The sequence below is a fragment of the Micropterus dolomieu genome, linkage group LG14, assembly GCF_021292245.1.
Source record: "Micropterus dolomieu isolate WLL.071019.BEF.003 ecotype Adirondacks linkage group LG14, ASM2129224v1, whole genome shotgun sequence".
NCBI lineage: Eukaryota > Metazoa > Chordata > Actinopteri > Centrarchiformes > Centrarchidae > Micropterus > Micropterus dolomieu.
In genome coordinates, this window is record NC_060163.1 from 8,079,176 (window position 1) to 8,105,105 (window position 25,930).

The following is a 25,930-nucleotide window of genomic DNA, read 5'->3' on the forward strand; positions in this document are numbered from 1 at the left end:
ACACTCAGACAGGAAATATTAAACAGGTGTTTTATTAAAAAAAAAGAATAAATCAAACTGGAGCACAGCTCCCACTGGTTACAAATGATATAGCTGTACGTCACGTTTCTATGGCACCTAAAGATCTGACTCATTAAGTTATTTGTATGAACACGGTGAAAAATCTGAAAGGGAATTACTGCACAGTGCCTGATTCCCTTATTTAAAGGCTTAACCAAACAAGGCACACAACATTTTCTTTATCAGTGTTAAAGAAAGAAATGTTAAAGATGATGAAATGAATGCTGCGCAGATTTTTTTCCTTCACCTAAAATGCCAGTGAATAAAACTCTCGGTTTTTCGCTCTTCTTCGGTACCAGAACATCAGTTAGAGCAGTGGTTCTCAATGTCATTAGCACACGCTCCACAAAACACAACAGCAGAGTAGTAAACCTTAAAACACAGTTTTCAGGAAATGATGGGAAATCACAGCTTCTTCCACATTAAGGAACACAAACAGTTCAGTCTTCAGACAACATGTACAATCAAAACCAAAAGGCTCAGATATTTGACTACACATGGAGTCAGATATCAATACAGTGTCAGTTATTAACGGTGCTGGTTTGCATGTTATCAATGAACCAGCACATTCAAACAGTATAAACTAATGAGACCTTCTGTGAGAAGACAGTCAGATTTAGAGGGAAATCTGCTGGACTGTACTAAACAGGAAGTGGTGCTGATTAGTACAGAAATTAAGCTTAATAGGACAAAGTCTGGTGGAAGCAGTGAAAGTCAATTGGAAAACAAAACACCATCATATTTAGATAAAAACAGAGAACCACTTGCATTAGAAAGCAAGCAGAGTTTCTGGGAAATGTTGCCTTTAATTTGATAGCATTAACAAGACAATTGGAACAAGACAGCAGCTACCAATCTTACTAAAGTTTGAGCTTACAATGTGTTGTATTGATGTTTGAAAATGCAACACATTGCACCTTTAAAATGCTGTAACTGCAAGTTATGGTGTCACTCTGCCGTAAGAGGCTGTAGTATGGGTGGGAACATTTTCAGTCCAAGACAAGCACAAAAAGTTTGTCCTGTCTTTACAAATGGGTGGGAGAAAGAAAGAAGTTCGGGCTTACCAAACGATGCTGTCCAGCAGCACCATAATTAAATAAATCTAATGAGTCAACAGTGCTGCAGTTGGAGGGTGACGTCTGCTGGTGACAAGGTCTACGGTTAGACCTACCGTGCGAGGTCAGCGTGTGGCAGGTGAGAACTGATCCTAAGAAGATGAAGCACTGGTGGTTCCTACTTCTAGAAGTGCAAATACCAATGCAGCAAAAAAAACAAAAAAACACCTCTTACTTTGATTAACTTCTTTTTTTCCCTTATGAAATGATTGTAACAGCTTCTAGCTGGCCACAACCGAATGAAATAAGTCACATTGCTTGTATGTCATTGTTAAAAGTGTAGGAGTTTTTTTATATGGTTCAGAGTGAAAAGGGTGAGGCTTAGATGGCCATGGGGTCTCTTCTGATAAAGGTGCAGTCCCACGTGATGCCGTCCCCGTTGGGAAGATGGCTGGACGGCAAGAGGACCCGCGTGAACCAGTGACTGAGGAACAGAACAACAAAATGACTTGATTTGTAGCTGGTAACAAGAAAGGACATTTTCAAACATGCACTCTTGTTCAGGAGTATGTAGTATCAATATACCAATATTTGAGTGAACCTGTTCGCATTATGTTTGGAGTGAAGTCATATTAGATCATTCTAATGAGCCCTCTCAGAAGCTACGTCAAACTATTGCCAAGATACTGTACATGTGACAACTGCTTAAGAACAACCCAGAGAGAGAGAGAGCTGTTTCTGTGCACCTCCATGCTGATGTTGACAGAATCAAAAAATTTTAGGGCTATATTCTTATGTGAGTTCTCTGATTAATATATGTACTCTTTGATTATGAAACAGTTAGCTGTAGGACTTTTTCCCCACTCACTTCACAAGCACTTCATCCCAGCGTTCTACTGCACTATTCTGCAGGATAACCACCACCCAACACATAATGTTATGTTTATTATTTAGCCTTTCTGAGGCTACTGCATGGTTACATGAATTTATTTTATGAAAAAAGTCATTCATTTAATGTATTTACATTTTTTGATGACCTCTTTATATAGTAGTTTTTATTGGTAGTGGAATTGTCCAGCCTGTATTTAAATGGCCTTCGCATGCACCAGGGACTCTTCATGCATATAAACCAGTAATTTTATCTCAGTTATAACAGCTGTTAATACATCTGCTACGTTGTAAAGAGGGTGAACAGTAAACAAACATTTTGTGTTTGCAGACTTTTGTAGAGCAGTCACAAGAAACCGTAGTGTGACACGACAGTAAGCACCGACTGCAATTATTCATCAATCATTCAGTGTGCAGTAGTAGAAGTAGAAACCGACTTCTTTATTAAAACATGGTGAATGCCGCCACCACAACAAACCTCCAATGCCGCTCCCAGTGATATCGTTTGGCTGCACCGTAAACAGACACACCAGTTGTTCTCCTGATGTATTTCTGACAATGTACAGTCCTGCTCACCATTATTGGCACCCATGAAGTTTAAGTACATCATGTGGAATATCTTCTAAAAAAATGAATCAAGTGAAACAATTCTGTTCTGTAGAGAACTCATGTTTGATACAAAAAAGCAAATGTCAAACAATAAATAGAAAAACTTAAAGCTTGCTGTGTCACTGGTATTGGCACCCTTTGCTGTAAACCAGTATGGAAACACATTGTAACTCACCTGTGGTAAATCACAAATGAGAATCGCCTGTGATAAATTGTCTGTGCCCATGTGACATGAATTAGCCAATGAATGATGACTTCCGTGTTTTAAAAAGCCATCTGTTATCTCCTGTTCCTTTGTCACAATGGTAAAGACAAAGGAGCTGTCTGAGGACATCAGAAATGCAAAAAATTAGCAAACACAAGACCTCTAAAGGGTATAAGACCTTGGTATCCCTGTTTCAACAGTGCCTAATGTTATTAAGAAGTTTGCCAAGCATGGAACTGTCAAGAACCTCCCTGGATGTGGGGGGGAAGAGAAAAGTTGATAGAGAAGTCTGCGAAGGTTGCTGCGAATGGTGGACAAAACACCACGGCAAACATCCAAAGACCTGAAGGCTTACATGGCCTTCGCTGCATACTAAACCAAACAAGGCTTCATGGGCGAAGGCCAAGGAAGACACCATTGCTGAGAAAAAGACTTAAAAAGGAATGACTCATCTTTGCCACAGAGTACCTGGACAAACAACAATCCTTCTGGGAAAATGTTCTTTGGACAGATGAAACAAAAATGGAGCTTTTTGGCAATGCACACAAACAGTTTGTTTACAGATGGTGCAATGAAGCCTACAAGGAAAAGAACACCCTTCCAACAGTTAAACATGGTGGAGGATCCATAATGCTGTGGGGCTGCTTTGCTGCATCTGGTACTCAGACAATTATCAAGAGATTTTAGAGCGAAATGTCCTACCCAGTCTAAGAAAACTTGGTTTGAGTCGAAGATCATGGGTCCTCCAGCAAGACAAAGACCCAAAGCACACATCCAAAAGCATGCAGGAATGGTTGAAAAGGAAAAAATGGACTGTTTTAAAATGGCCAGCAATGAGTCCAGGGTCCGTATTTATCAAGCTCCTCAGAATCACTCATAAGAACACTGCTAAGAACTGACTTGAGTAAAAAAATTCTTGGCTCAAAGCTGTGCTTACAAGTTAGTTATCAAGCATCATAGTCCTAATTTAAGTGAAATGTAGGACTAAATATTAAGTGTCAGTCTTAGAGCTGATTTACCACACTATGCTGTGCTGCAAACAGGATTTTGGATCACGATGTAGGCAAAGACCAATAACTGAATAGATTTCCTTATTTAAGAAAATTCTCAGATAAATTCACATTGAGTGGTGAAATTCCAAAGAGGAGTTTATAATCAACAAACATTTAACAATAAAGAATTTAAGAGAATACATTATGATATAGGCCTACATTTTAATAAATATCTATATATGAGCGCCATCATACGCCTACTACTACGGTGAAGAATCGTGAGATGACGTCCCTCAACAACTCGCTGACAAAGTTTATGCCTGCGCTGTCCGACCCCGTCTACACGTCATCAAATAATTCAGAAACATTCTTCCTCTCCTGTAAGATGCATGTCTCTGTCTCCACAGCGCCATCACAAGCCCTACTGGCAGCTCCTAACCACTTGAGAGACCTCTCGAGCGGTCTTAAATAACTGGGAGAGTAAGAGTGATTCTTAGCTTTCAGAAATTTGATCACTTGCTTTTATTCTTAAGTTTAAAAATAGGAGTAAATTTCATGAATTCTCAGCACTTAAGACTAAAGTGGCACTTTAAGAAGCTTGATAAATAACCCGATTGAAAAATCTTTGGTATGACTGAAAATCTCCCATTGGGGAAAAGAAACCTGCAAACATTCAAGAGCTTGAACAATTTGCAGAGAAAGAGTGGGAGAAAATACCAGCTGAGAAGTGCAAGAAGCTTGTAGATGGCTACAAGAAACGTTTGGAGGCTGTCATCACTGCCAACAGGTGTGCAACCAAATATTAAACAGGGCATTAAACATGCTGCACTCTGTTTCTTGAGTGAATTTACAATATGTAAGTTGAAAAAACTATTTTCTTTGTTAAATTACGTTGGACCTCCAATTAAAAGATCCTGATGATATAAATTTGGTACATTTCCATTTATTTCTGAAGATATTGTAGAGGTTATGCAAAAAGTGAAGGGGTGCCAATAATGGTGAGCAGGACTGTAGCTGTGGAGTGTTTGCTCTAGTGTTTGACTGTACTTGCTTTCACCCTGGTAACCACGGGTGATGACTGAAATTTCAATTTTGACATTTAAACAGGCACAATTTTGGTAAATGTATAACTGAACTCACCTTCTTTTTTCCACACCAAACAGTAACTTCCAATTGTTCATCACACCGTGATGGTATGGATTTTTGAACATCTGCACCAGAATAGAAGAAACAAACAGCCATTTTCCACATTCTGTCTTAAAATTACATTTATTCATTTAGCTGATGCTAAACCAACTTACAATTGCTATATATGTCAAAGGTCGCATGCCTGTGGAGTAACTTGGGGTTAAGTGTCTTGCTCAGGGACACATTAGTGGATGTGTTGCAGTGGGAATCTAACCCAAGTCTCCTACACCAAAGGCCCACCCACCTTGCAATTTCTGCCCGGGAGAGACCTTGCTGATGCAGCATAACTACCTTGTGTCTTGTTGCTGTGCTCAGTCTTGCCATGGTGTATGACTTTTGACAACAACCTCACCTTGTTAGCCTTGTTTGGCTGTTCCTTACCCAGTTGTACCACAGGAAACACAGCTGTTTCTGTTTCAGTTGATGATTGTGTTTCAATCTACAATATTGAATTGGTGATCAACAGCACCTGTTTGGTTAAATTGTTTAATCACACACCTGATGATATGCCTACAAAATCCCTGACTTTGTGCAAGTGTACCTATAAGAATTGATGTTCTTTGGAGGCAAAGGGTGGTCACACCAAATATTATTTTGATTTAGATTTTCCTTTTGTTCACTCACTTTGCATTTTGTTAATTGATAAACAGAATCTATTAACATGTCTATTTTTGAATGCATTCCTACTTTACAGCATTTTTTCCACACCTGCCTGAAACCTTTGCACAGTACTGTCTTTATGTGCTCTGCTCAGTATAATTATATACACCTGACTATCAATTCTGACTTTGTACACAAGTGTACATACCTTGCCCTTCTCCCGTAGTCTTTTGATCTCTTTGTTGTTGATGTGCCGCTCTACGCTGGTCTCTCCTCTGCTGATGAGTATGAGGTGCCACAGGCTGAGGCCTCCCAGAGCTACTGCCACTGAGCTGCAGGGGGACACATTACAACCTGACACCCATTATCTGATTTTTAAACAGGGAATACATACAATGAAGCGCTCCTTACCTGGTCAGCACCCAGAGGAAGATAATACTCTTGTGAGCAGTGGTCTCTCTTAACGTGTAGGGCGGAAGAGGGGTCTGATAGTACGCCTGAAGGGGACATGAAATAGTCAGACTTGCGTATTCCTACTGGTGTCGAATACGTTGTTATTTCACTTTCAGATCTGATCCAAGGATGTTTTAGCTTGTCTGAGGTCTCAGGATCAAAAGGCTACTTAGAATATGGGTAAGCTACAAGTCTAAATCTTTGGGTGCAGAGGACTTACAAACTAATTGGTATTCGAAGCCTAGAGTTGTTTAGCAGCTGGTGCACAATCATCTTTGAGATAAGACCATTCTGGATCAGAGGCAAACAGCAGAGCAGAAAACAGAGATCCTTTTCATGTCTCTTGTTTCTCTTCATTTGCTAACCGAGCTCGACTTCTGCCTTCTTACTACCGTCTGGCAGATGCCACTATACAAAACATTTCAAACATTAACAACACCTTGAACGTCATGAAACAAGTATATAAATCTATTTACAACTAAATTAAACAGGAACATGCTAACAAAAAACATAAGACCTTTCAGAGTGGTAAGTTATTAATTTATACAATAAATAAATCAATCAATAAGTTTTAACTGCAGCTCGGTGTGTTTCTCTGGTGGTGCAGCATGGCAGTTCATCTGGCCTCACCTCTACAGCACTGTAGGCCTCCAGAAACAAGGTCCTGCTGCTGATGCTGCAGTAGATGCAGCCCAGGGTCATGTATAGGCAGAAGGAGATGAAGTAGCGGTGGTTCAAATGGCCCACACAGTTGTTCAACCAGGCTGGAAACATGTTCAGTTCAATGTGGACAAAGTGGGAAATTTAAAAACAAAAACACTTAAAGTGCAATTCCTTTTTTCATGCATTCTCTTTTGGGTGTTGCTTGTGAGAAGGATACGACAGTGGTGGTCCATCTTCAAAACACACCTATAAGATAAACAGAGACAGTTTACCATGAAGGATTAAAATGAAGACACGAAACTACAAATTAGTATTTGATTATCTTACATGTTGCAGATGCTACAGTGGTGCGTCCTGGGTGGTTTTGGAGTGATGCATTTCTTACAGATGGACACAGACGGAATATGAATTTTGTCCTAAAGGAAACACAAAAAATAAGAAGGTGTATTTATTGTCTTATCGGAACAACAGACGTCAATCTAACCAAGTGTTGGAAGTAAAAAAAGTACAGGCAGGCGATACAAGAGATGAATGTTTTAGCATTTTAAATCAAGTAAAAATAAAGAAACACAGCAAATACCCCCACATCTACATGCACAATTTAAATTAAGAAGAACAATCCTAAACAATAAAAAGTAAGGCTATTTAACTAGGCTTAGAAGGTAGGTTTTTAGCTATTACTGGGTGAGGTAGGCAGTGTAAAATAGGAATGTTTTTAGCTTTGACTTTTTTTTTATATCAGACTCTGAGCTTGTCTTTTATCATCTGGTACAGGCAGTAGGCTAGTCCCAGATGTCCCAAGGGTTCATATGGCACGAGCTTATCAGAGACAGTTGGGCGCAAAGCCACAGTGTGTGTATCTGATGCCTTGAATCTTGTCTTAAAAAAGGATGCAAACTCGCGGCGTCTGCTGGTTGAAACTAATTTTCGGGGAAATTGGGTCTAGAGGGTTGGTTAACCTGTCGACTGTAAGAAATGAGATGGGTGAGTTATTACTAAAAAATGACTGCCCCTAGTAGTTTTCAAGTTCAGGCTGTAAATATGTTATATAAATATGTTAAGTGTATCTGACGGTTTAAATTTACGCCAAATGAGAGTTTCTCCTTGGTGCCTTTTGCTTTCTAGTGATCAGTTTAACTTCAGCAGGAGCACTGGCATCAATTACATTTGACATTTTAGAGAAAAAAAAGGTATTCAGTAGTTTTTCCACTTGATTTGAAGCTGGGACAGTTTAAGATTTGACTGCTTCCATAAACAGTGTCCTGGTCATGTCTTAAGTTGTTTTTAAATTTAATAGACAGATCACAGAATACACAGAAATGATGTGATAGAACATTTGAGATGGTAACACCCTTAAGTGCCTGACAGCACTGTATACCATTCACCATGTACGCCTATGAGGAGTTTGGTACCTTGGGCGGGTGTCCTGGGGAGGTAGTGATGGCCTTGTAGTAATGGAAGACCACCATCATAAGAAGCCAGTGGCCACAGCAGAGGTGCCAGGAGACCCAATGCAGAGGGTAAGTACTGAAGAACGTGGGTAGGACGAACAGGTAGACGATGACCACAACAGAGGTCGTCAGCAATACGACCAGACAGACAAACACCTGAGAGAAAGAGAAAAGATGAGAGGAACAGGAATAGTTTGGAGGTGTAGTTAGAAGAGAGGCAAAGCATCCAGAATTAAACCCAACAACTCACCACTCCAAACCAGCGCGTCACATTGTCCACAATCCAGTAGACAGGTTCAAACGCACAGTCCAGCAAGGTGTCCGAGTTGCTGAGGCTGTTGAAGTACAGTGACTTGAGCAGCAGCTTGCTGTAGATCCACAGCTCCAAAAGCCTGCCGCTGATCCACGGCTTGGTTTCCCCACCTCGTACTCCTTTCTGCGGCCTCCGAAGCCGGCACCAGCGCAGCGCCAGTCGCATAGCCCGGGAGAGCTGACACCTCCAGCTGCTGCCCGAACGCATGCCACCTCCACCTCCTCTACTGCACACTCTGCCTTCCAGACACACACAAACACACAGACACACGGACCAACAGTTACAAACGCAGGCCGCGTAGAAGAGCAGCTCTTCGTAGCGTAGCTGGACGGCAGCCGAGGTTTCCATTGTCATCTTTGTCACAGTTGTGAAAGCTCCTGCCGCATTTAAAAAGTTAACTAACAAGAAGATACAAGAGCAGAGACAGTAGAAAGTGCTCCCGTTCCTAGAAAGCACTAGTCATTCAAGTTTGGCAACAGCGTCCTCCGTGTGACACGCAACTTCTCCTGTTAATAATTCACAGCAAATCCGGAACTCCAAGCCAAAAACCTCTTAGGAACTTGCAGAGGAGATGCGAGTTGTAACCCTATAGGGAGGGAAATGCTAAGGGATGAATGTCTTACTGAGGTAATAAAGTGGCTACCTGATCCGGGGCATCATTTCATGAAAGTGAGTATTGGTTTCACAGATAAGGCTTGTTCGGGTTCTCCAAAATAGAACGGCATTAATAATGAGAGATGCTAACCTTTAGTAGACAGTAACAGCAAGGACTGGCAACAATCTGTTCTCTTTCTTTGCCATCAGATGCTAACGACCACTGCAAAATGTTACTATTTTGCACACGCGCACTAAAAAAAAAACCTGTAAGTGCAATAAGTGATCTAGCGAAAACCTGTCAAGACACACTGCAAATGTGACACCCGTCCCACCTGTCAAGGTCACACATGATGCCAATGAGAGGTTTTCCATTCAATCTTTATTAAGAGGTGCTACATGCAATATTAATAAATCATGATCACATTCCTGACATTAGTGTAATTATTACTTATTATAAATGTATGGATGCCCCTTTTCACCAGGAAAAGAAGACGGATAAAAACTTAAGGAAATCCTTACGCTAGAAGCTGCAGATGGTAATTTTTGTCATATGTGCTTGAAAAGTAAAACAATTATCATAATTAATAGTTGATTTTCTGGGACTGACCGTTTCAGCTCTGTGTGAGACAGTAGTTCAATTCGTGACATATTAAGTCAAAATTATGTAGTGTGTTTGCTCTGGTCTGAATTAGTGGATGAGTTGAAGTATTTGCGTTTTTCCATTTGTTTCGTTATTTTTCACACAGAAACAAACTCAAGCAAACCAAAATGCATGACTAAAAGCCACGTGAGAACATTCACTCCGCTCATTGGTTAGATGTGTCTGTGACAGGGCCGAGAAAGTGAGAGGGGTCTGCCTGCAGGGCTCCTCTGTGAGAATATTATATATTATGTAAATAGAGGTTATGATGATAATAAAAATAATATGATAGCAATTATGCTATAGGAAGACAACTTTTTCCTCTCTTTTCATAGGATTGACATGTACAGTACATGAAAGCAAAAAGGCAGCAAAATGGGTTAAAGCAAAGCAGCATGTGTTTTCACCCACGGTGGCATTCTCCGATGCTCTGAAGATGGGGGAAGAGGAACTGGCAGAGGCTGCACAGCTGTATGGAAAGCTCTGGGCTGAGGACATAAGTCAGGACCTGAACGAACTAGAGAGGGAATCTATCTCTGAGCTATTCGAGTTTGTGTTTTACAATATTTAAGACGATGAAGATTGCCAAGAGTATCAGGCATACTGTGAATGCCAAATGAACTAATGACTTTGTCTTTGAATGAAGCACTTAATAATTTACCTTGATTATACCATGAAAAACACAAAGCTAAGTTAGTGTATTTTAAGATGAGCCTTTTATTTACCCCCACCTCCCCAAAGGGCAAATTTAAAAGTTCCAGCTGCGCTAGGAAAGAAATAGCACAGGCATTTAGAACCAGATATAAAAGAAATGTTGGTTAAGAACAGAAAATAAAAATAGACAAAGGAAGCTAGAATGAAGAAGGAAATCAAAATGTCAAGCTAGATGTACATTAACATAAGCCATTAGTGCAGGCAAGTCATGACTCTGTCCATGAGTGGGTCTTATCCTACCTCACCGGGAGAACTGAGCATGTCGCCTTGGGAGAGGCTAAATCCCTGACAAATAATGTCACCCATGGTGTCCCTCAAGGCTCAGTGCTTGGCTCCACCCTCTTTATTCTCTACATGCTCCCCCTTGGCCATGTCATCAGCCGGCATGGAATTTCATTCCACTGCTATGCTGATGACACTCAACTCTACCTCAGGACAAAACCAACCCCATCTGATGCCCTGCCATCATCCACTCTGACCACATGCCTGGATGAGGCAAAGACATGGATGAAGCAAAACTTTCTGCAGCTAAACTGCTCAAAGACTGAAGCCATCTTAGTCAGCACTCCACACCAGGTTCGGTCATCTGACATTACCAGCATCACCTTCTCTGGCCAAGATATACCACTTTCAACATCAGCCACCAACCTGGGTGTTAAAATGGACTCTCATCTGACCTTTAGGCTCACATCAAACATCTTTGCAAGACCTCATTCTTCAACCTCAGGAACATCGCCAAACTTCTTCCCACACTCACTCTTACAGATGCCAAAAAGCTTGTCCACGCTTTTGTCTCCTCCAGGCTGGAATACCGCAATGCACTCCTCACCGGAATCCCTGAGAAAAGCATTCAGGAACTGCGGTACATCTAGAACAGCCCTGCTAGGATCCTGTTGAAGGTGCGCAAACACGACCACATCACCCCCATCCTCAAAGCACTCCACTGGCTTCCTGAAACCTCCTAGGACCTAGCTATGTACAATATTTTTATTGTTATCATTCCAAACATGTCTTTTTAAAATTATTTTTGCTTGCAGAAATGGGCTTCCATACAAACAAGACTTTTCCACTCTACTGTATTTTAATTTGCGATATCATGAAGGGAGCTGTTCGTCCGGAGAAAATAAAAACTAACTATATTTCTGGAGGGAGTTAGAGGCTGAATTAAACACATTACAATGAGGATGTAAATGGCTGAAATCAATATCATGATGTGAGAGGAAGTAAATATGAAAAATGTGCCACGCTCTGACACATTACCTCAGCTCGTTGCATAAGTGTGGCACACAGGCAGGGCACCACTGTCTCTATCTAAATCTGGTCCTAAATCTGGTCTTAGAAGATAGGCAGATCACTGACTGTGTGTGTCACTGTAATAAGCTTTACTTGGTCCTGCTGTCTCAGTCTCTCTGAGAGGAAGAGCAGGAAAATGTGTCTGTTGATTTTCACTTTTGGACGAGCAGCTGGTTCAATATGATCAATTATCTTCTTTCAGTGGAACTGTACACAATAATATCTATCCCATAGCTGGTGATGAGACGAGATTGCAGATCCATTTTACATGTATCATTTTTTTCAAACATGCATATAAGTCAACTACAATGTACATGCTTATCTCTTACTTGGCTGTTGGTGAGTTTTATTAGAAAACAGTCTGAAGACAGACTGGTACTTCTGGTGCAATTTGTTACTATTTTTGAGATTGTGTACAGCAGATGTTAATCATCATATGGACACCGACCACATCTGCTGTTCTGTTGCATTTTCTTTCTCTTATAATTAATTTCTGAAAGTATTAATAAAGTAACTCCTCTGGATGTGAGTTCAGACTAACTGCCCTCACAGCATAATTTATATACTTAGTGTATATTAGTTGAAATGGGGCATAAACAAAGATGGAAACTGTTCCACTGGATTTATTACATTACAGGGTTGCACTGTTGGTACGAACCTGGTTTCAAGAGTGGATTTTGGACCCAAAGTAAATCTGTTTCTATCATTAACTGAATATCTAAAACAAACCCAGACATCTGAGGACGTCACCTCCAGCTTCGGGAAGTTATATGTGTATTTTTCACTATTTTCTGACATTTTATAGACTTTCTAAATTATTAATTGTTGAATAGAGACAATTACCTAAGGATTAATTGATAATAAAATAACTATTGTTTGGAACACTGTTATAATGATGTAAAATGTGTGTACACACATCTTAAATCATTCATTTTCCCAGTCTACAAGACCACATTACAGTGAGTGAAATAAACACAAAACTTGGTCATTATTTTGTATTATAACCAATTAAATATCTGTTAATCTTGTCAGCCAGTAGATGCATTAGTTGTCATGCTCAAACGTTAGCTAAGGGGCACCTGCTAGCTGCCTCCAGCCCCCTTCAACCGGCCCATGTTATAACTGAATTATCTTCAACAACTACAGAACACCAACTCGGACCAAACTTGACATTGACATGTACTGTACCTGGTCAGGTGAACGGGGCGGACAAACCTGTAGCTCTACAGTCAGATCATGGTCAGGCTAAACTGTTAGCTAGGTATCACAGGGCGGCAGTGCTCACCAAGATTGTCTATTGAACAGAGGTTTCGTTCAACTGAAAACAAAAACAAACACGTCTTCCGGTCTGCTACAAAAGGTATTTTTTTTATTCAGATGTCAGATGTAGCAGTGGCGGTCAACTTATTTAGTGTTCCCCCAAGGGTAAATCAGTTTGGTTGATTTGCTCCAAGTAGCCCTTTATACAACGCAAAGTTTCTCTAAAAAGCTTCAGCGCCCAAAAAATATGTCCAAAGTGGGACCTCTTCTTTGTTTCTCTTTGGTTTCAGCTCGCTTAAGAGCGCGCAATGTGTCCTGGGAAATGAAGTTGTATTTTGCTGCAACAATTCATTAATTGTCACTCAATTTACGCTGTCATTGTTACAAATTTTTAAACAACGTAATATTACGCATTCACAGGTGCAGTCCTTACGATGATAACAATACATATTTAACAAACGGATCATCTGAAACCAAAAACAGCGCCTTCCCAAAATCTGGCATAACCAGGAAGTACTGAGGTGTCACATGATTGTAGAAAAATGGCTGCGGTACAGTGGTAAGATGCACTTTTATCATTTAGAAACACCCCGTATCATCAAAATAAATCGGTTGAATCGTGTATGTGTTGATATTGTGCGAATTTTGAGAATGTGCACGTTGTGCAAAAACGTGTGTCGCGAGCCTAATTATAATCTAGCGTCTCAAAGGAAATGTCAACTTTCTTTAGCTGCTTTTCAACATAACGTTACCAGTCAAATGTAGCATTACCAAGTGTTATTATGTGCTATGGCCTCAATCAGTGCCCTCTTTGACTGTAGCTTGGTTGTAATCTAGCAAAGCATACGGGGATGAGTTATAGTTATTACACAGGTTTTGTAGCACTCTCATATTCAGTTAGTTTACATGTAAATGTGTGATGATTTGTGATTTAGATTTAGTTTTGTGATGATGTACTCTCAGTTTGTCTAGTTTGTTTTTAACATACAAAAGATCTGTTGTGCCAGTTTCCTGATGCTGTTTGATAGAAAAAGGCCCAGTGTGGAAAGTATTTTGGTAATCTTTCCTTCCTTAGAGTAATAATAACACCCAAGATTATATTTGGGTGTCTTTTGCACAGACCTTCATCTGTGTGTTTAAGGCAAGATCTCAGATCCAAATTGGATTTTGTCAGTGCTTTCTCAAAGACAGAAGCATGGCAAATAAAACATACAGATTGTTAGCATCAATTGTAATAACTACATAAATAAACAGCCCGCTAAATCAGTTAATCAGTGGAAGCTCCCCACACATTGCGACTGAAAGCTGAACCTGGTCTGGTCTCCTGTCTGCCTGGTTTTTCGACAAGGCGTTCCTGCGGGCGCAACTATGAGGCAGAGCTGCAGAAATATCATCCTGAAGCCGCTCTGGTTGAGTTTGGAGACTACCATCCCCTCAAACCCATCATGGTAGACCATCTGCAGTTATCACTGTCTTCCTACTGTTTAGCCTTGTCACAAACACACCACTATCAGCTCTGCACACATGCATTCAGAAAAAATTATGGTGTCTGTCACAACATCGCAGCATTTGCAGCAGTCCCTTCATCAGCACAGTTAAACACAATCTATCATGTTATTTGACAGAAATGAAAATAAGCCATTGATGTTGTGAAAAGCATAATTCAGGTGTTTCTTAGATGACGGCTTTGATGTCCCTTTTTCAGCACTGATATTCACCTCTCCTCTTCACCCAGGTGACCGATACAAAGACCCGCCGCGGGACTCGTAAAGGCAGCACGTCCTCGTCTTCCTCCTCCTCCTCCTCAGTGCCCCCGGATCCCCTCAGCTCCATGATAGATGGTACCGACCCCCTCTCCATGTTTGCCGCAGCCTCGGCCGGTGACACTCCTGCCATGTCACACAGCGCCTCCACAGGGGTCAGTTCACACTGTAGACAGACTTCTTGATAATTAGACGAATGCAGTTCTGTTTGGAGATTTTGTACCCTGAGAGAAAATGATTGCCAAACATTTTTTTAAAGGAGAAATGTTGTGCTTCCAGGACCTGGGGAGGAAGAAGAAGGAGAAGGAGGAAGAGGCGGTGGGACCAGACTTTGAGCCGTGGTCGGCAAAACGAGGAGAAATCCTTGCCAGGTTCACCACCACCGAAAAACTCTCAATTGTGAGTCGTCCTCCATCTTAACAGCAAGAACCATGTTGTTCTGTTACTATAAACTAAAGTTGGTTTAATCAGTGTTGTGCACACAGGCTGGGTTTGTAAGACAGAAACCTAACTCCAATTTCTTTGTCTTCATAGAATCTTTTCATGGGTTCTGATAGAGGTAAGACCTGTATTTGTATTCATAATAAAATGGGTTGTATCATTATGATTATTTGGGGCTATATCTGTACCCTTGGGAGAAAAAAATTAAAGCTCCTATAATCAATATATATATGTATTAAGAGTGGATCAAATGACTGTGCTAATGTGAAAGGGGTCGCTTGTAGTGCCAAACCTAGAGACTTAACTCTGCAGTTCCTCTCAGCTCTACTGAGCGTTTCCAGCGACTTTCATCTCATTGTTTTGGTTTTACAGCAGAAACTCACCAATGTGCTGTGTATTTGCTCACGCTATAAAATCTATAAACCATGCTGATTCTCTCTTCTCAGTCATGAGTTCATCCACAGTTTTATTCTCCATTTTTAGTTTTTCTGTGCAAAAACTAGCTGTTGTTTATGTCCAAAGTCACATTTGATCACAAGAGTTTCTGTGATCTGCGGAATTGCTTCTCAGAAATTGTTTTGTGTATACGCCAAGTGTGTGGTCCTACGTCTTGAATGAATTATCTGGTGTGTGCATTCTTAAGAGATAAAAAAATCAGTAAATTCTGTCGTTGTATGTCTGTGGTATCCCATGTTTTGAAAATTGGTTAAGATTTAAAAAGTCCTCTAGTGTGCACCAGGTTAACTGCTTTGCGCCAAACAGCAGACTAAGTTAGTGACTAGCTGGGAAACACAGAGGCTAAACCGGAGATAAAAGTAGAACAAATATTGTGTTAAAAGACAACTGCTAACATGTTAACCATATCAGTTTTATAAAGTGATGATATATGTTAATGTTAAACAGGCCGTTTTGCAGCCAAGTGGCAAAAATAATCAACTTTAGGTAATATATAAAAACCATACAGGAGGTTGTGTGTGTTTTACTTTAGTCAAAAGCTAACTAATCACTCCTGTTGTCGCTGTAGGAAAAGCACCAAGTCCAGGATCCTCAGCTGTTTCAGAGAAAGTTCGTACTCGCCTGGAGGAGCTGGATGATCTGGAGGAGGTACGTCTATGTCTTTAGGATCACATGGGAACAGGCTTGTATGTGTCTGAATGGGTCGAGTTTAGGGGTTAGAGGTTCATTTCCATTCATTTAAACACATCTGCGCACCTGATACAGTAAGAATTAAATTGGCTTTTGTATGCATAAACATACTGCACATACATTGAAGGTACATCCATTTGATAAGCTGCAAAAATCATTAACACAATGGATTTTCATTGAAGTGAACATCATTTTCAGAGCAGAATGAGCTGAATGATGTCTGTCTGTGTTTGTGTGCAGGGTTCCCAGAGAGAGCTGCTGAACCTCTCCCAGCAGGATTACGCCAACCGCATCGAGGAGCTGAACCAGTCCCTGAAGGAGGCCTGGGCGTCTGACCAGAAGGTCAAAGCCCTGAAGATCGTCATCCAGGTAACCCAGCAGTTGAAAACACTCATCCCCAAGATGGAGGGGGGAAAACGCTTGTCTGCCGTGTGAGAACATGAGCACTGTTCTTTGTTCCAGTGCTCTAAGCTCCTGTCCGACACCTCTGTGATCCAGTTCTACCCCAGCAAGTTTGTTCTCATCACCGATATCCTCGACACTTTCGGTGCGTTAAAGGAGCCTCATTTCTCTTAGTTCAGTAAAAACACGATGCAGGTTTTCTGACTGCAGTCTCACTTGTTTGTTTGTAGGCCGGCTGGTGTACGATAGAATCTGGACCATGTGTTCAGACCCTCGACCCCTACCAGGTGCGGACCGTTACTTTCTCATGTCGTTCTTCATTTGAGCCTGGGACACTTGATGGATGTATTGTTTGTGTCTCTGGCTCGTGTCTGATGTGTCCGCTGTTGTTTCCTCTCTGCTCAGACTCGTTCACAGTTGAAGATGTGAATGACACGGCCAAGGAGACGTGCCTCAACTGGTTCTTTAAGATCGCCTCCATCCGAGAGCTTCTGCCCAGACTGTATCCTTGAACACCATCATCAAACATAGAAACAGCTCTTCATCCAGCCTTTTGATCCCTCTTTCTGTTAACTCTATCGGATTTTCTACAATCATACAATTTGTTTGTCAAATACTGTACTGGACCTGGTTTTGAAATGACACACACTCGTTTAAGGCTGTCGCCAATAAATCCCTGACCATCAAAAGCTCACTCCGTACCTCATGTAAAAATGTGACTCTTTGACCTCTGGACAGATACGTTGAGGCTGCCATTCTCAAGTGCAACCGCTTCCTGACCAAATCGTAAGTTTTCTAACTGTCCTTTTCCCTTGTGAGCTTTATCAGTCAGCCGTTGCTCTGCAATTTCCCTTTAGGTCTACATTGTAAATGTAGCTTTAATCTTTTAAAAAACATTTTTTTAAATATTCTCCCTTTGGTCCAATGCCTTAGTTAAGCAATATCTTCTCTTCTAAATCAGAATGACATTTTTGGGTTATTTGAAAATAACTTTCTGCTTCAGAGGTTTTCATTAGACAAATAACACAGCTTGCTTTCTCTCTGGCTTTCTGTCCGTCCACCCTCCACAGCGGGATTCAGGAGACGCTCCCTCAGTTGACAGCCATGATTAGAGGGATCGGAGACCCCCTGGTGGCGGCGTATACCAGAGCTTACCTCTGCAGGGTGAGACGTGCTCACTTCTTACCATTTTTCTCTCCTGTCTCCGTTTTTTCTGAACTATTGTTGTTTCTGTTTCTGTCCTTACTTTTGCCCTGATGTTGGGGCCAGGCAATGAGATGAAAACAGCGTCTTTTTTGATGCCATTTGAACAATTGAATTGCCCCACAGGATGTTTTAAAATCTTGTTTATGAATGTTTCACTTCTCCTTTAATTATACCCATCAAAACAGAAACGTATTTCTTTGCACTTTTCATTGCTTTGTTTATGCAGTATATTAAAGCAACATTTCAGTTTTCTCGTGAAATTTAAGAAACCTTAGGTTCTTACCATTATTATGATTGCTTGAAGAGGTGGTATTATGGTTTTTGGCGTTTTCCCTCTCCTTTATTGAGTTATATATCTTTTTTGTGCATGTAACAGGTTTGCAAAGTGAAAAAGCCCAAAGTCCAGCCCAAAGGCAGTTCCCATCTCCCACAGAAAACACTGCTCTGCGTGAAAACAGCTCGTTTGTAGTCCAGGCTTTACTTCCCTTTCTTGTGATGTCACAATGAAAATACGTGTCATAATGCTCGCTGACCGACACGCCCTCAAAAACACCAGTGGAAAAACACTCAGCTGCAGCACACCTCTCCTCTCCCTTCCAAACTCTAGCTACCCTCCAAGCAGTCAGTGGACATGAAGTTGTTACTGTGAGACAGAGCTCAGTTAAAACTTTATGGATGAAAGATACTTTTGTTACAGATTAATAACTCACCACTCTGAAACTCTTGCTCCAGTCCAAATTGCCAACCTGGTCGGCAACATGTAGCCTACAGCTGAATCGAAGCTGTTTACCGGCCTTTCGCTGACCCGCCCTTCTCTGCTTCTGATTGGCTAGTAGTCCTTAACTAGGAACTGCGCACGTGCAACTCCCAACAAAGATCATTTAGAGACCAGATGTATCACTCCAAAGCTAAAACGAAGCGTTCAGCACAGGGTGAAAAGAGGAGCTGCAGCAATGTGCAGTATGATGAAAAATATGGTGTTTTTTGAAAATTAAATCTTGTGAACCTGTTCTGGTACAACCCCTAAATAGGATTTTGAACCTGAAAATGAGCATAATACCACCTCTTTAAGGAGCAAGAGTAGGTCTGGGGCCAGAGATAACGGTGCTCTCTCCCTCCAGGTGGGCATGGAAGTCGCCCCCCACCTGAAAGACAGCCTGAACCGCAACTTCTTCGACCTGCTGGGCACCTTCCGGCAGGTCAGCGGAGAGAGCGTCCAGAACCAGCTGGTCCTACAGAGGGTGGAGATGCCCGAGTACCTGACACTTTATTCGCCCGCCATCAACTGGATCCTGCAGTGCATCGCCTACAGAGCTCCAGAGGCACGCATCCACACACGCTTTACTTCAAACTTAATCAGCTTGAATTTTTTAAACTGAAAGATATTGAATGTTGGCAAAAATGGTCAGAGTTCAGTGCTTTTTGTCAAAATGGCTGTTTTGTGCTTCCATTTCAGCCTCTGCTAACAGAGATGATGGAAAGATGCAAGAAGCTGGGGAACAAGTGAGTGCTTTTAAAAACTACAATATGTTTTCCTGTTGATTAAAGATACAGTGCTACAAGAGGTACATTATTAATTATCCTCAGGACAGGAATATAAAACTCTTTATCATATTATGGAGCACAGTAGTTCCCAGCCGCCTCCCAGGGTTGCAAGATGATTAACAGGGAAAAACACATTTCTACCACACAAAATGACTTTTTGTTGTACTTTAATCTAATGTTTGCTCTTTTTATTTTGTGAAAGGGTTCGCAAGTAGATATTTTTAAGGGGTCACAAATCAAAATGTTTGGGAACCACTGTGTTTAACACCGCCACCAAGGAAAAACTAAATGCTTAGAAATGTACTGACTAAAAGTTTACCACAGCTTTTACTCAGTGTTTCAGTAGTTTCTGGTGGGGGTGAAAAACAGGGAATGTCCTTTTGACCACAAAGAACCAGCATGTCCCTGTTTCCCATAGCGCCTTGCTGCTGAATTCAGTCATGAGGGCGTTCAGGCCAGAGTTTGTTGCAGCCAGAGCCACAGACTTCATCAGTATGATCAAAGACTGCGACGAGGCCGGCTTCCCAAAGGTCAGAGGGCGTGAACCGTTGTAATATGATGATCCTGAAGATCCTGTAAACATACACACATACAATGAACACATTGTAGCAGGAATATGTTGGAGTTTAGGAAACTGAAATGTATTGCACTGTTCAGGTGTAGAGTAAAGCCTCGTCTAAATCTCCTTGAAATGTGAACTGAAGGCTGATTGTGGTCTCTTCTCCAGCACCTGTTGTTTGGGTCTCTGGGTCGCAGTCTTGCGTGTGCTGACCCTCCAGAATCCGAGAGACTGACGATCCTCAATGAAGCCTGGAAAGTCGTCACCAAAGTCCGCAGTCCACAGGTACTGTGAGGATAATGCTGCTTCAACACAGATGTTTATTTACGTGGAAATATTCCGGCTCCGACTTCATATGTGATTGTGTTTTTTAGGATTACATCAACTGTGCTGAGATCTGGGTGGAGTTCACCTGCCGACACTTTACAGTGAGTGGAGCGCAGGAGAGAGGAGGAGTAATATTTTTTATCATGTAGAATTTACTCCATCTTTTCTTTTTTCTCTTGCTCTCAGAAGCGTGAGGCTAACACCGTTTTGGCTGACATCATCAAACACATGACCCCTGACCGGGCGTTTGAGGACGCTTATCCTCAGGTTAGCAGCTCATTGGCTAACAGGACAGCTCCCCCTGTTCCCTTCGAACAAAAAGCAATTTTTCCTTTCTCTTGTTTTGCTTTTTTTCTGCATCCAGCTGCAGTCAGTCATCAGGAAGATCCTCACCTACTTCCACGACTTCTCCATCCTTTTCTCCATGGTGAGCGACCACCAGTTCAAAATGCACATGCTAAGGCGATTGCACTCTGGAGGGCTGAAATAATCAGTGACAAGTGGTCTTTATCATGCAACAGTTTCCCCAATTCTTTTGTTTCCCAGGAGCGTTTCCTGCCGTTCCTAGACATGTTCCAGAAGGACAGCGTGAGGGTGGAGGTCTGTAGATCCATCATGGAGGTCTTCATCAAGTAAGAGCCGCCTCAGAGTTTCGTGAATGAAATAATGAGATTTATTCACTTTGTGATAAAATACTTCCCACAAATGTGTTCAGTAAAAGTTTTTTATAAATGTTGGACTTTTTGAATTTGTCTTCATCTGTTCATCTGTCTCCTGCAGACATCAGGTGGAACACACCAGAGACCCGGTCATCCTCAATGCCATGTTGCACATCTGCAAGACCATGCACGACTCTGTCAAGTAGGGTGTTTGTTTGAATGTGTGTTTTATACCTGATAATTACCTTTTCATTTTAGTTCATGTCAGTGATTTTGATAGTTTCAGTTCAGGTAATGTAGATTGTTAATCAGGACAGATGTTTCACCTGCAGGCTTTTGATCTGCTGGGCAACAGTGTTCGGTCAGTCACCTGTCTACTCTCTGTTTTGCAGCGCTCTCACTCTTGAGGATGAGAAAAGATCTTTGGCTCTGCTGATCATTGGCTTCATCCGCATGGTGAGACTCATCACACTTTTGTCTGTGGTTTTAACAATAAGACTGTTGTTATTGTATAATTTCTTATGGTCACGTCTCCTTAAAACTTTCTGACTTCCATGCTCTCTCTGCACCGAGCCCATTTTGGCTAAATAAGTTCCCCAAAACAGCTGGGAACTGTAGTTTTTTAGGAAATGTTACTCAGGCAAGAGAAAACTGTGTATTTGTTAGGGACTATTTTCAGCTGCAGATTAATATACCTAAGCTACAGTGTTTATGGTAATGAAGGAACATGCCACCCAGTGTATGTCAATGATATGTTTTTAATAGGTTTTGGACAATGTATCTCTATCTATATCAGGCTTTGGATACGCAGATAACACCTGTTAGTAAGATCGTTGTCGATTTTGGGATTTATTTCTTTTATTTATGGGATGGGAAGGAACAACCACTGCAGCAGTTAATTCTTCTCTTTCAATCTTTATTTGACCCCAACCAAAATCTCTCAGTCTTACGATGAAATGCCAAATGTCATAAGAGCACATTTAGTAAAACACAGTCACTGAGTAAAATAACTCTTTTCTCCCTTCTTCCACTCATACTGTTTGTCCATGTTGTGTTCAGGTTTCTTTTGGCCGTGACTTTGAGCAGCAGTTGAGTTTCTGTGTGGAGGCCCGAGCCACCTTCTGTAACCTGGAGCCTGTACTCGTGCAGCTCATTCACGTCAGTATGAATCTGTGTTTGTTCAATTGGTGTGTGGGTGATATTCACGCACGCACGCACACACACACACACACACACACACACACACACACCACCCTTAACGTTCACAATGTTGTTTCCAGACGGTGAACCAGCTGGCGATGGAGACCAGTAGGGTGATGAGAGGCAGTCACTCCAGAAAAACGGCAGCGTTCGTCAGGGTGAGTCGACACGCTCGGGCGTCTGATCTCTGCAGGCCACCGTACGCTCCTACAGGAAGATGTTTCAGATATTCGGTGCCTGAGGAACAGGAAGAAAAGGAGCCCAGCGTTGACACTTGGGCTAATCAATCAGTCAGAGCCATTTAAAGGACTGTTGTCTTTCCCTGTCCTCCAGGCATGTGCGGCCTACAGTTTCATCACCATCCCGTCTCTCAGCAGCATCTTCAGCCGTCTCAGCCTCTATCTGCTGTCTGGTCAGGTTGCGTTGGCAAACCAGTGTCTCTCCCAGGGTGAGTGCAGCTGCTTCCACTCAGATTTTAAACGTAACATTCAGGTCATGTTCAGGATTTTGTGTTAGATAAAATAATTTTGTTTTGTTTCAGCAATTCATAACACTTTTTGTCATCTCCCTCCTTTCCTCTTCTTCCCTTGCTTTTGTCCTTCCTTATTTCTTCCTTCCTTTCATCTCTTCTCCTAATCTTCTTTTTTCGCTCCTTCCCTCTCTTTCTCTCTCCCTATCTCTTTTCCCCTTTCCTTTTTCTCTCCTTTGACTGTTACCTCCCATCCTGATTTTTTCCTGGTTGCCTCCACTACATTCTTCCTCCCTCTCTTTTCCCTCTCTCCATCCACACCTCCAGCGGATGCTTTCCTAAAGGCAGCGGTCAGTCTTCTTCCAGAGGTTCCCCGCTCCATCAGTGTGGAGGGGAAACTTCGCTCTTCGGAGAGCTTCCTGCTGGACTTCATCAACAACTTCCTGTCTACACTGCTGGTTGTCCCGGTAACACAATCCGTCTCCTCTCAGCCTTTCAGAACAGAAAGATGAGGGAAATCCTCCATCTCCGCATTTCTCTGTTTAGATGACTCAGTGGGGAGTTCAAGGGAGATGAAGTACCAAACCAACAGGCTAATCTCCATGAAACTTTCTTTATAGTTGCACAAATGTTTCATGTTTACATATTCTGTTGGGGACCTAAATGCACACTAATCGATGAGGAAATAGAGGTAGAGACTGCTTTTTAAAGGGTTAAGACTTGGTTTTAGGGTTCAAATTAAGGTTCGGTTAAGGGGGCTAGGGAATGCATTATGTCAATGAGATGTCTCCACAAGGACAGATGAACAAACGTGTGTGTACAGGACCATCCAGAGCATGGCGTGCTCTACCTAGTCCGCGGTCTGCTCAACATGGTGCAGGATTACACCTGGGAGGAGAACAGCGACGCCAAGGTGCGGGTCTACATCAGCGCTCTGCCACTGCTGGCCGCCATGAGCCAGGAAACCTACCTCTACTCCATCCCTAAAGGTACGGTCACGCGCGCACACACACAATGTCGAAAACATATCACCGCTACACAAATCCAGATTACTGCTCATGTTTGTTTTGAGATTTATAGTTTTGATTATTTTTAAAAATGTCATGTACAACATATGTAATGTAGACACTAATACAATGCAAAGATAAAGGAAATCTAATGATGGGGAGGCATGAGAAAATATTCCTTCTATTCACACATGATTAGTTGGCGACCCAGCATGAGGGCTGTTTGAATCCGCTCTGCATCTGAGGGACTCAGAAGCATTGTTCCAGCTAAATTGATTTGTTTTTCCTCTTTCCTGGTCTCAGTGGACTCCAATGAGACTCTTTATGGAGGAGACCCCAAGTTTCTATCAGAGATCAACAAGCTGTGTGAAACTCTGATCGGGCAGATCCTGGACCACCTGAAGGGACTAGGTCGGGACGAGGTGAGGCAGATCCAGCTCACTGCCACCAACAAAGACAGCAGTGCTTTTCTCATGCTGCATTTTTATCAAAGGCTCATTTCTATCTAATAACCCCAAAACTGTCAGTTGACTAAATGTTAGCGAGATAGACCGCTGTTGGTGTCAAGGCGTTAATCCAAATTTGGGGTTCCCCATTAGATGTCTTTTTATCCAAATCTATTATGCTGCATTCATATACGTGGGAAAGTTCACAATTGCATTGACATTCGTCTTGCCCCCTTTGCAGCAGAGCACACGGCGTCAAGGCACTCTGGCCTTTTCCCTGTTCGGTGTCCTGCTGGCTCATGGTGACCTGAGGAACAACAAGCTGAGCCAGCTGGCCGTCAACCTGTGGAACCTCAGCCACAAACACGGATACTGTGAGACCCGTATGTCAGTGAGTACTCCGTTTCAGATTACAGTTGCATTTTTTTTTTGTTTTTTTAAAAGCTGTGAACGCAGCGTACTGACTTCCTGCCTCCGCTCCAGGTTCGGACCCTGGAGTATATCAAACACCAAGCTCAGCTGCCTGACATGAGTCACCTGTCAGACACAGTCCAGAGGCTGGCACTGCAGTCCCGCACCTGAACATCAACCTCAACAAACTTTGTAAAATGTTTGTATAAATAAAAGATAACAAGAAGTACAAGAAGAAAAATATGCCTTAATGTATTTTGCGTGAGGACACTTTGTGAACATTTGAAAGAGTGTGATTGGATAAAAAGCACCTTTGGATACATCATTTTACACTTTGGTACTAAATATTTACAGTTTGGATACCTGTAGACTGAAGTAACAGAAAGCTGTTCTTGTGCCAAAACTCCTTATCTTTGCAATGTTCAAGCCTAAATATAGCACGTAATTAAACTATCATAGGACAAACTGAAACCTTTAGTTAAATATTTCATTCAGTTTTCTTCATTTGTCATTTTTAGTGTCAAAATTGGAGTCAGATGAACTAAAACAAGCTACCAAACCCTTAACTGAAGGATCAAATGATTCAAAGTCTGCCAAGGGAGACAAATGACATTTCTCTGCATGTATACTGCTCTTCTGTCGCAGGTGGGTGACTTTAATACAAAAAGAGCATCATATCTGCAAAGTTTTTGCCTAATTTCAAAGTAAAATTACTTCAAACACTGGAAAACTCGCTGCTGCAGCATTCATTGTTTTGTTTTTTTTGGCAGTTATACATCTGTCAGTACTGCAAGCTCAAGCTTTGCTGTCATTTCCACTTGCGTTGTTACCTGCAGTTTTCCCCTGCACCTTAAAAAACAGTTATCTGTATTGCTACATAATCTAGTAGCATGCATGCAATTTATACAATGTATTATCTGTTTAATATGTGCATTTGTAGAAATAAATATTCACCTTTCTTTGCATTTAAACATCAATTATGAGTAGGAATCTATTTTTATATAAGTATAAAGCTTTTAACATAACAGCCCATCTCATTGATACTAATTAATGTTTTGCTTATTAAATATCTAATATCAACTGGGTATTGCTTTGTTTCCTGGTAAAACACACACACACACACACAATGTAGCACCAAAAAGTGAACAGGACAATGTTTGTTTCAAGACATTCTCAAACTCTTCTCAGTTTATTTAGTCAATTAGTGAATCATCAAAAAGGCAAACACTTCCCTTTACTTCTCAAAGGAAAATAATTATCAAAAGCCAGCAGCTGTTGTGTTGATCACTGACACAGAGAGGACTTTGGTCACACCTTTTTTACTACCAGATAATTAAAAGGAGAAATTTAACAATTACTCTTTTAAAC

General features: G+C 41.6%; 2 protein-coding genes across 4 annotated transcripts; one reads left to right on the plus strand and one right to left on the minus strand.

Moving 5' to 3' along the window:
• Positions 1–16: 16 nt before the first annotated feature.
• zdhhc16b (zinc finger DHHC-type palmitoyltransferase 16b) lies at positions 17–13,062 on the minus strand. 2 transcript variants are annotated; one of them, XM_046068587.1, is made up of 10 exons: positions 12,910–13,062; positions 8,415–8,712; positions 8,126–8,320; positions 7,041–7,129; positions 6,931–6,959; positions 6,681–6,814; positions 6,009–6,094; positions 5,806–5,929; positions 4,950–5,020; positions 17–1,599 (listed from the first exon to the last, which is right to left on the minus strand). In XM_046068587.1, exons 2-10 carry the CDS (start codon positions 8,682–8,684, stop codon positions 1,497–1,499), a joined length of 1,101 nt encoding a protein of 366 aa, XP_045924543.1. In that variant the 5' UTR covers positions 8,685–8,712; positions 12,910–13,062; the 3' UTR covers positions 17–1,496. The 2 variants fall into 2 exon arrangements, with proteins under 2 accessions (XP_045924543.1, XP_045924544.1); XM_046068588.1 differs by having other exon boundaries at positions 8,415–8,716; positions 12,910–13,054.
• Positions 13,063–13,480: 418 nt separating this feature from the next.
• On the plus strand, positions 13,481–25,539 carry vps35l (VPS35 endosomal protein sorting factor like). Of its 2 annotated transcripts, none has more exons than XM_046068586.1 (30): positions 13,481–13,540; positions 14,330–14,429; positions 14,717–14,899; positions 15,024–15,143; positions 15,279–15,303; positions 16,210–16,289; positions 16,572–16,700; positions 16,794–16,878; positions 16,964–17,020; positions 17,139–17,235; positions 17,472–17,519; positions 17,804–17,897; positions 19,061–19,261; positions 19,396–19,442; positions 19,903–20,014; positions 20,212–20,328; positions 20,418–20,471; positions 20,557–20,637; positions 20,735–20,797; positions 20,917–21,002; positions 21,151–21,231; positions 21,422–21,485; positions 22,089–22,187; positions 22,310–22,387; positions 22,563–22,677; positions 23,026–23,165; positions 23,522–23,687; positions 24,009–24,127; positions 24,393–24,534; positions 24,635–25,539. In XM_046068586.1, the coding sequence occupies exons 1-30, from the start codon at positions 13,524–13,526 to the stop codon at positions 24,676–24,678; spliced, it is 2,844 nt and encodes a 947-aa protein (XP_045924542.1). In that variant the 5' UTR covers positions 13,481–13,523; the 3' UTR covers positions 24,679–25,539. The 2 variants fall into 2 exon arrangements, with proteins under 2 accessions (XP_045924542.1, XP_045924541.1); XM_046068585.1 differs by having other exon boundaries at positions 13,484–13,540; positions 24,393–24,542.
• Positions 25,540–25,930: the final 391 nt, after the last annotated feature.